At 41.6% G+C, this 11,312-nt stretch overlaps 1 protein-coding gene across 1 annotated transcript; it reads right to left on the reverse strand.

Moving 5' to 3' along the window:
- Window positions 1–7,559: 7,559 nt before the first annotated feature.
- On the reverse strand, window positions 7,560–9,528 carry LOC118755264. The gene is made up of 5 exons (XM_036490113.1): window positions 9,207–9,528; window positions 8,780–8,931; window positions 8,597–8,710; window positions 8,520–8,524; window positions 7,560–8,271 (listed from the first exon to the last, which is right to left on the reverse strand). The coding sequence occupies exons 2-5, from the start codon at window positions 8,860–8,862 to the stop codon at window positions 7,865–7,867; spliced, it is 609 nt and encodes a 202-aa protein (XP_036346006.1). The 5' UTR covers window positions 8,863–8,931; window positions 9,207–9,528; the 3' UTR covers window positions 7,560–7,864.
- Window positions 9,529–11,312: the final 1,784 nt, after the last annotated feature.

An 11,312-nucleotide genomic window follows, 5' to 3' on the forward strand; every position in this document is an offset into this window, starting at 1 on the left:
AACGAATTACATTTTATACGGAAGACTAATTCCCGTCTTTATTTATTTTCACCATATTTCTAACACGACATCGGTGCAACAAACTGCGAACCATTGAGCTATCAAATACGCAGTCGTTGCAGCGTTGCACATGGTCCATCTCCGCCGGGAGCAAAATAATCAGACAAACTATTTGAATACAGTCCACTACAGCTCTATCAATTAGAAAGCACCTGTCCAACCGGAACACTTGCCCACAACCGACGCACTTGTCCGCAACCGGAGCACTTGCCCACAACCGACGCACTTGTCCGCAACCGGAGCACTTCCACACAGGCGACGCACTTGCCCACAACGTAAGCACTTGGCCATAGCCGGAGCACAAAAGCACACTTGCCGCAATCATCCATTACACAAGAGCGCACCTTATACAATTAACCGGTCGCATAAATACAAGGAGGTAACAAGGTACGTGGTTGACATTTTTCATTGCACAAACACATATATTTAGTGAAAATATCGCTCCGAAAAAATTAAGATTATTTCTCATAAAGAACATAATAGCTGCGAGTGATTTTGTGGAACAACGTTCACTAGTGTTGCATTTATAGTCCGAATCGCGATTCAACAGTCCATGAATATAGTGCATATAACCCAAACACAAGTGCGCGCTGCGGCCATTTTGAGAAAACCCACGAAAGTTTTGGTTAGTGTAAATGACAACGGCACACATTTTAGTCAAATTTTCTTAGTCCGTGTGCCATATCTAAAGAGCACAGATTGAATTAATTCGCACATTTGATCACTTTCACAATTTCCATAGCCTTCTGGTGGCACGTAAGTTTAACAACACTTCACGTAGCGCGGGAGGAGATCTAACCTCACTCGGAATTGCACTTTGGTTTAACACTTTTGGTTTATCATCTTTTGCAATCACTTTTGGTCTGCACATTATAGTCACTTTAACGCTGATATACTACTTCCACAAAATCACCAGCCGCTCGTTCAAATATCATTGCACATCGGAGTTACACATTACGTTCACATATACATATATTCAAATTGAACATTGGTGCAAGTTGGGCGGCGAGTTAATTACCTGTAAATATAGGAATTGATGTGCATATACTTACATCCTTTTTAACAAAAAGAATAAAGGAGTTGAACAATTGAACTTAAATTCTTGTGGTGGTTTTTGCTTTGCTTGGAACTTTCGAAAAGATAGTTAGGGGTTCATTTCGTCTTGGGTTCTCTTTAATTAAATTAAACAAACATGGATACATATATTCGGTTGGCGGACGCAGTAACTGAGTTTGAATCAGATTACAATAGCGTGCCCCAGACAGAGCATACAAAATATACTCTTGCGATCCAGCAAGAAGAACTTAAAGCAATGTGGCGAAAGGTTAAAATAGCATATGAGGAATATTTAATTTCAGATAAGGCAGAAGCCAAAGATATTTCTTCAGTGAAGAAAAAATACAAGAGCTCGTACTCAGTCTATTTGCGCTGCATGTCGAACATGGCAGATCTCCACGCAAAATTAGTTAAAAGTGAAAAGGATGTAGAAGATCATTCCGACCGCGAACACAGTATCCACTTACCCCCGTGCGATACAGATGTATTCAAGGGCGACTATCTTTCCTGGCCAACATTTCGAGACATGTTCACGGCCATCTACATCCTGAATAAGCGCCTCACTCCTGTCGAGAAACTATGCCACCTGATCCAAAAAACAAAGGGAGAGGCGAAAGATATTGTTAAAAAATTCCCACTCACCAATGAAGGATTTTCTACAGCTTGGAAACATTTAACGGATAGGTACGAGAATAAACGCATACTCGTCAATACACAATTAAAGACTCTTTTTAATTTAAATACGGTTGATAGTGAGTGCGGCGGCTCGATTAAAAAATTGCAGAGAGAAATTAATAATTGCATCTCATCACTAAAAAGTCATCAAATTGATATATCAAACTGGGATGCAATTATTACTTACATCTGCTCAACCAAACTACCGGAAAGTACCTTAGCATTGTGGGAACAAACAGTAGAGAACAAAACGGAAATATCCAAGTGGGAGGATATGGATAAGTTTCTCTCAAATAGGTTCCAGGCACTAGAAACCGTGTCAGGTATAAAGGGCACTACTCATTCCAGATTTTCAAAACCACAGAATGCTAAACATACCACTGAAGCCCCACAAAAAAGACTTGGAGCTTTCCAGGCAAGTGTATCCAAAGTTACATGCCAATTGTGCCAATCTAACGAGCACAGATTAAAAGACTGCCAGAAGTTCCGTAAGCTTTCAACATCCGACAGGATCACACTCGTGAAGAACAATAATAGTTGCGTTAACTGCCTATCTTCAAGACATACTGTGTCGAGGTGCACTAGCTCTTACAATTGCAGCACTTGCCACCAAAGACACAACACGCTCTTACATATCGAGGCAGCCGCACCGAAATCAACTGTTCAAACGAACCAATCGGATCCAAAGGATAATGTTGCGTCCACTTCTGCACAGGCCCAATTGAGGCTCGATTCTGCAAGAGCAAATAAAAATTCGGTTAGCAATGTTAAATCTTGTTTCGCTAATACAAATAAAGGGATCTTATTGGGGACCGCGCGGGTCAATATATTTTTTAATAACACTACTTTTTCAGCACGCGCATTAATAGATTCCGGTTCGGAATGTTCGTTTATAACCGAAAGGCTTAAGCGTAGGATTAACCTGCCGTCCAAAAGGATGCAGGCCCAGGTACCAGGCATCAATAATACCGTGTCGGCGCAGGTGAAAGAAGCGTGTGCAATTCAATTGCGATCACCCATTGACCCTTTAATTAATATAGATACCACAGTGTTGGTTTTACCACAGCTGACCGGTAATCTACCGACCTGTCAGATAGATGCTATGACGAAACAAGCATTTCCCGACCTCATTTTAGCGGATAAGAGATTTTTCATTAATGAACAAGTTGATCTTGTCCTAGGTGGCGACGTTTATGCCCAAATAATGTTGAGCGGCATTAGGAAGAACGTTTTAGGTACTCTTCTTGCTCAGGAAACAGTATTCGGATGGATACTAACCGGTCAGACGGAAGCAATTTCAATCACTAATAAACGTGTATCGTTTTTTAACGAGGTAACCTAGACAAACGTCTAGCTTCGTTTTGGGAGTTAGAAGACTTTTCAAAGCACAAAACCTACAATAAAGAGGAAGTTTACTGCGAGGACCTTTATAAACGCACAACTAAACGGAACCAGGATGGCAAATATACAGTATCGTTGCCATTCAAACAGGATTTTCCAAGGTGTATACGCTTAGGACCTTCACTCAAGATAGCTTGCTCACAATTTTTTCGTAATGAAATCCGTCTAGCAAAAGACCCTCCCCTACAAACTGAATACAGTAGGGTATTGTCCGAGTATGAAACGTTAGGACACATGACGCTAATTTCTGACCGTATTCCGGGTGATGAATGCGAAAATTACTTCCTGCCACATCATGCCGTTCGAAAGGAAGAGAGCACCACCACCAAAGTACGGGTGGTCTTCAACGCGTCATGTCCTACGGCTAATGGGGTGAGTCTTAATGATGTGATCCATCCTGGACCAGTCCTCCAGAATGACTTGACAATTCTAATATTACGGTGGAGATTTTTTCGATATGTTTTTAATAGCGACATCGAAAAGATGTATCGCCAAATATTACTAAATCCTGACGATACCAAGTATCAGCGAATAATTTTCCGAACAAGTCCAACCGAACCAATTAGGCTTTATGAGCTTAAAACTGTGACTTTCGGTGTCAACTGCGCACCCTACCTCGCGATTAGAACCCTGCTCCAATTAGCTGACGATGTACAAAACTCGCACCCTATTGCGTCGGACATCCTAAGAAAGTATATGTATGTTGACGATGTTTTAGCTGGCGGTCACACCATCGAAGCTGCCATCAAAGCGAAGGACGACATCACAGGAGTACTGCAGTCTGCTGGTTTTCCTTTAAGGAAATGGACTTCTAATTGCACTGAAATTTTACGTGGTACACCGAAATCCCATCTGCTTAAAGAAGACTTCTTAGACTTCGAAGACACCAGCACAGTCAAAGCTCTGGGAATCAGATGGAACGCCCATTCCGATAATTTTTACTTTACAGCCAAACCAATTGAAAACCAGACTAGCTATACAAAAAGGGCAATTCTATCGGCCATTGCCAAATTATTTGATCCCCTAGGGTGGCTTCCACCATTTGTAATTACCGCGAAAATTTTAATGCAAAATATTTGGTTAGAAGGAACAGGGTGGGATGCAACTGTATCGTCAACCACCTTGGACGCTGGAAAAACTTTAAGGAAAGCTACAGTTACATCGAAAAGATTCGTATCCCCCGTTGGGTACACTTTTCACCGACAACCAAAGTCGAAGTTCACGGGTTTTGCGACGCCTCAGAAAAGGCATATGCGGCCTGCATTTATCTTCGCGTCGAAATGGACGAAAAGGTCGCCATCAGTCTACTACTAGCTAAAACTAAAGTGGCACCAGTTAAAACGATTTCCTTACCACGATTAGAACTTTGTGGGGCGGTCTTGCTAGCCGAAATACTGGAGTCGATGACCAATAATCTTAACTTAGCCAACCGTACAACTAAGATGTGGACGGATTCGACCATTTTCCTGGCTTGGCTACGGAAACCACCGTGCTCATGGTCAACCTTTGTTGCCCATCGAGTAACAAAAATAATAGAAAAGGTCGGAAAAAAAATTGGTGTCATGTAGATTCAACATCAAATCCGTCAGACTTAGCCAGTAGAGGACTTCCGGCGCTAGAATTAGTAAACAACTCCCTGTGGTGGGAGGGCCCTTCTTGGCTGCAAGAAGATCACTCCAAATGGCCCACTGAAGAAAAGGACTATAATACAGTTATAGAAGAGAAAAGGGTGCAGGTACACGCAACAACAAGGTCAGATATCGACTTTGATATTATTGAAAGATTTTCTGATTTCTCGAGAGCTTTGAGAGTTGTATCTTATGTACTGAGATTCTCTCAAAGAACTCACCCAAAAACTAGAGCGTCTTTTCAGGCGAAATCTTGTTCACTTTCAGCTGATGAAATTAAAGCAACGACTCACCGCTTGATAATCATCTGCCAGAAGAAGCATTATTGGGAAGAATATTCAGCACTAAAATCCGAAACATCAATAGGTCAAAAGAGTGAAGTACTAACCCTTAACCCATTCATCGATAAGGACGGTATAATGAGGACAGGTGGTCGCCTAGGAGCATCTCGTGATCTCGCCTATAACGAGCGTCACCCAGTTATCCTACCATACAACAGCCACTTGTCCCGTCTGATAGTTCAGTTCGTTCACAAAGTCTCACTGCATGGTGAGAATCAGCTCATGTTGCGCCTGATTCGAACACAGTATTGGATACCTAGGGTCAAAAACATGATACGGTCCACCATTCATAATTGCAAGGTCTGCACAATTTATAGAAAACGCGTGCAAACACAGCTAATATGAATTCTTCCCAAGGAACGCACTACATTCTCACGAGCATTTACAAACTCGGGAGTCGACTTTGCAGGACCTTTCGACATAAAGAGTTACAGCGGACGAGGATGCCGGATGTCCAAAGGATATGTGTGCCTGTTTGTGTGCTTTGCGACTAAGGCGATCCATTTGGAAGCCACCTCAGACCTAAGTACTCAATCCTTCTTAGCAGCATTTGCTAGGTTCATAGCAAGAAGGGGCTGTCCAAGAAATGTCTACTCCGACAATGGCACTAACTTTGTCGGAGCCTCTAGAACTCTGAAATCAGAGTTTAAAGTCTTTATGGCCAATGCCCGCGGTGACACCTTAGCCAAATATGCCCATCAAATGGTTTCGTGGCACTTTATCCCCGCTTCAGCTCCCCACATGGGCGGACTGTGGGAAGCGGGAGTTAAAAGCTTCAAAAGCCACTTCACTAAAACTGCCTCCAACCATAAATACACATTTGAGGAATTTACAACCCTATTATGCAGAGTGGAATCATGTCTCAATTCTAGACCCCTGAGCCCCTCTTCAAATCAACCAGCAGACCTGGAGCCACTGACTCCAGGTCACTTCCTAGTCGGTGGACACATACTAGCTCCACCAGAAATAGACGCCGATGAAAATCGTGCATCGATCGTAAATCGATGGCAAAGATTAAAGGCTCTTCACCACATGTTTTGCAAAAGATGGAAATCTGAGTACCTATCAGAGCTCCAGAAACGCAACAAATGGAAATATCCACAAACTAATATGAGAGCTGGAGACCTTGTCATAATTAAAGAAGACAATCTACCACCAAATGAATGGAGGCTTGGGAGAGTGATCAACCTACACCAAGGTCCGGACAACAGAGTACGAGTGGTGGATATCAAAACCGACAGAGGCCAGATCACAAGACCTTTGGTAAAATTAGTCCTACTTCCGCCCTACAGTGAACAAGACGAGGAGTCAACTACCTCGTCTTAAACCAATCTTCTTTTTTTTTCAGCACTGACCAAGGTCCACAATATAATATATATATTTGAAATGCAAAATAGTTATATATATATTTGAAATGCAATTTATAAAAATCATACATCCTTAAAGTACCCGCTTAAGGTTTGTATCAAAATGTGTGTTATTTCAACTTAAAAAGTATATTGGAATTCTGCGCAAGAATTTTTATTTAGCCTTATTTAGAAAAAATTGTTAGCCAATTTGAAAAATCTCTAACATGTTGTCTGCCATGCATATACCATTGACACATTGTTTGTAAAGACTTTGGCGATCTGCGTACTCAAAAATTAATATGGAGTAAGTCAATCGAGATCCATGCAATACATATGCATTAATATCTATTCAGAAATTACTAGAAACAAAACAAAAACTGGCGTAAGTTATACGCAAATTTTCTCAAACAACGACCAGTGTATTGCTTTTGAACTAAGGAATATTAACATATCTTTACATACAGAAAATCGTGTACATTTTCTGCGCTTGCCGAGTTTTTTATTTTAAGCTATATTTTTAATCTAAAGCTTGGTTAATAAATAAGAAATAAATAGAATCAAAAGAAGAATAGAATCGAGGTCCATTATTGTTAAATATATTTATGTATGCATGTACATATGTACATATGTAAAACTGTATTTTCGATTTAAAAAAAAAAAAAAAATCGGATAAAGTTTTTCTTTCGCCATTCATACACCTCTAATTTTAGTATTTATTAAAAAAAAAAAAAACTCAATGAAATTCAAAAACTCTATCTTGCATTTAGTTTTACTCAATACCAATTTGAGCTGTCGCTGTGTATTAGGTTTATATTATCTATCATTGCAAAGAATCTAGTTAAATTTATGTCTAATTCGCACTTATTGTTGAAGTGTCAAGACCTAATCACACACTTAAGTTGCAGTTACATAATGCTCTATTCATAAATATGTTTGTAAATGCACCCATACATACATACATACATACATATGTATATAAAACAATATATTTAATATGTAATTGAAATTTGCGCTATCTTCAAACCCATGGTTTCAATTCTACGCATATCGTCAGGGTTTTCCCCACAACTTGGTTTTGCTGCAGTGAAGCGACAGAACAAGTGACGAGAAAAGATATATGCGGACACTTATATGTATATGTATCTATGCGCATACGTATCTATGCGCATGGTATGTATCTATGCAGATGCGTAGCTATGTATGCACATACGTATCTATGCACATACATGCATGTGTGCTTAGGTATGTATATTAGCATTTTAGTTGAAAGTACGTTTTGCTCGTCGCTCTCTTCAGCGCTCCACTGCAATCCTGTCCTTAATTTTATTCAGATACCTCAAACGCACTCACCCCATCACTTATTCGTTGCCGCCTTCTTCGTTGTTGTTGCTGTTGAAGTATTTCCTGCTGTTGTTCTTGTACCTACAGCTGCAGCAGCAGTTATTGATGTGTTCGCAAGCAAACTATAAGCTCCGCCAACTGCAGACTGTGTAACTTGTCCCGACGAAGGGGATGTGCCAGAGTTGGTCGTACTGGTAAAATGCGCAGGTGTAAATGGTGGTGGCACTGTATTCGGTGGAATACTTAGTTGAAATCCATTGTGGTATATAAGATAGTAGGTGGCTTGGGTGGGAGTGCTAGATGGTGAAGTCACAACGGTTGCACCAGTGACTGCTGCGGTTGCTGAAGAATTAGTGTTGGACGTTGATGCTACGATCACCTTGGAATCGTTCTGCAAATTGCTTCCAGCAACAGACCCGCTGTTATTTGTTGAATTCGTCTGCCACATACCGCCCGAAGTGCACAACAAAAATTTTAATAATTAATTTGCAAGGAATTCGTACAATAAAGCGGTGGAAAGATTGCGGGAGGCACCGATCTGGTGTTTTACGCTGGCAGCAATAGCAAAGCACTTCCATATCTACTAGCTAAGCAGACACTGCATAAGGGATGATCAATCGCCAAAGCCTGCGCGAAATGTAAATTCATGTTGAAACCACGGAAACCGCAGAATCTGTGAATAAAACAAACAGAAGATAATATTGTAGGATGAAAAAAAAAATTAAAAGTTTAATTACATACATACATACAGAACCACTTACACTTCGGGCATCTTCTCTTTATCCATACACAGGGCATTAATCCGTGCTGTGTGCTCAAGGCAAAGGGTTGCAAATCGATGCAGGCAAGCGTCTGAAACCTAAACTAAGTATATTAAATCAAACTCTATACTACAAATTACTATTCTAACAAATTCCACTATACGAACCGTTCTCCTCGTGATAGGTTATTTCTTGAATGACATTTCAGCCATTCAGGATATTGCCATTCATGAATTAGCAATGGCGCCATCTGTTGTATTCGAGACCAAATGCTTACGTTAAGCTTGCGTCATTGGGGATTTTTACTCAATCCGTCGAACTACGACAAGATGAAGCAAAAGGAAAAAAGTAATTTTCTGGTTGACGTTGGTAATTTCGACGCCATGTTATTTTCTTTTAAAAGTAAACAAAGAATATGAAGACGAGGCATAATTTTCTCAATTGCTATCACAAAGTATGGCTTTTATGCAAATTATAAATACTGCTCTACTCGACGGTCATCAACGCACAAATGGTTGCTTTTCGACCGGTCTGTTCTAATTGGTTCATGCCTCGCAATCTCTAGAAGAATTGTACTTTAATAAATTATCTTACCATTGTGTTAGATGATTTTTGATTGGAATACCAGTTTAAAAAATGATTGCGATGCGCAAAAATACGGTAATCGACATCAGGAATATTATGATACTCCGTATCACGTTTATCGATTATTACCACCGTTCTTGTTTTATACCGCGAAAACACGTTGTAAAAATGAAACAAACTATTACTCATGTCCTGCTTTACATAAGGTATTCGATGCGAATCAGAACAATCATTTTGCGTGAACCTTTGACGTAGCAACCACCTCAACGTTAGCGAGCGAATTTTTTTGGGGTGGCAGGACCGTCTTACGATATTAACGTATCACGAATGGGAGCAAACAAGCAAAATCGATAACACCTGTCCACAATGTATCGCTTCAATATTTGAGGTGCCCATACACTTTTTATACGCTTGTACGATATTATATGCAGTTCACACTATCAATTTACAGTGTGGAATCAACATTTATTTTCAAAGTATAAACTATATTTTGTTTTCGGTTTTAAACTCATTTAATGCTCGCCACCCAACTGTAACCTACACACATAAGGGCACAATATTTAGTACATAAGTACACAGTACTAGTATCGGATAACAGCAAGGGGAAAAAACATTAACCAATTTCAGACAATGACTAAATTCACTCCAATGAGGAAAAGGGCGGAGCAGCAATCACAGCGTTATCCACTCGCATGCCGTCTATGTGATGGAAATCACCCGATCAGGCTCTGTCCAATATACAGAGTAAAATCTCCCGAAGAAAGATTGCGGGAGGCATTGTTGGGACGTTTTTGCGGCAACTGCTTGTCAATGACACACCGCGTCGATACGTGCACGAGCGAAGAGAGAAGCCGTCGGTGCCATGACAAGCATCATACAACTCTGCACCTGGATGAGGAGCACCAAGCAGTCGACACAAGACCATGGAGCGTGCAAGTCGCAAGTGAGGATGAATCAGAGCACATTCTATCGGTCAATGCTTCAGACTCAGGAACAGAGACCAGGGCTCTCCCACCGGACGCCGAGGAAGGCGAAGTCATTGAAACTGCAGTAGCAACCCGCACTCTTCGCTCGACTTCACGAAGGGGATCGGAAACTAGGCCCTCCCGACCGCTCTTAGCACATGAACGGCGCCGTGGATCGGAAACTCGGCCTTTCCGACCACGCCAGCCTTCACGCCGTCGCCGGGGAGCGGAAACTAGGCCTTTCCGCCCGCGGGCCAGACAATTGGATTCGGCAAATCGACGCCGCCATCAAGGTAGACTGGAGACGAGGCCTCGCCAGCTGCCTGTTGCATTCAGAGCGGGTCAGGTCCAGCCTTCAACTCACGTATTAAGGCCCGTTACATCAATATGCCCTACTGCCGTGGTCAAGGTCGAATCGCAAGGACGGCTCCATTTGATACGCGCCTTGATTGATGCGAGCTCACCGACCTCGATAATCTCAGCCGATTTAGTACGCGAACTGCGCCTTGATTTTGGTCCGCAACAGGGTTGCCTACTGCGTTTGCGCGGCAAACATGGCCAAAATAAAAGGGTAGCAGTCCATGCAAGAGTGGTGCGAAATTATATTCGGATCAGCCCCACCAGTAGCGTCGATCCCTCGATAGCGGCACCGTACACGCACATTCGACTAGCGGACCCGAACTTCCACACCTCAACGCCGATTCGCTTGGTCTTGGGAGCCGATGTGTATCCCGAGATTATCCTGCCAGGGATACTCCCAAGCGCTTTTGGGCCATTCCTGGCCCAAAGCAGCATATTTGGGTGGATCCTATCGGGATCGTGTCGATCCTAAATATCGAATAAATCTTTTTTTTCGTTTTTGGTTTTTTATTTAGATAAATATATATACACTTTCTTGAAATGAATATGAATTGTTTAATAAATGAAGTGCAATGAAATGTCAAACCATGCCTTGTTCTCTTAACCTTATTTTTCGTATCATTTCTACAGCTGTAGGAGGCGAAGATGGAAGCACGGGTGACAACGAGGAAGTCCGACTGATCGGATGACAACCAGCTGACATTTTTACTACTTACATTCGAATTTGTAATTAGCTACTCAACGCGGTGTTATGGCTGAGTCGTAATAGATGTTGCTTATAGCAAGGGGG

This window comes from Rhagoletis pomonella, unplaced genomic scaffold (assembly GCF_013731165.1).
Source record: "Rhagoletis pomonella isolate Grant_MI unplaced genomic scaffold, Rhpom_1.0 Rhpom_scaffold_03301, whole genome shotgun sequence".
NCBI classification, from domain to species: Eukaryota; Metazoa; Arthropoda; class Insecta; order Diptera; family Tephritidae; genus Rhagoletis; species Rhagoletis pomonella.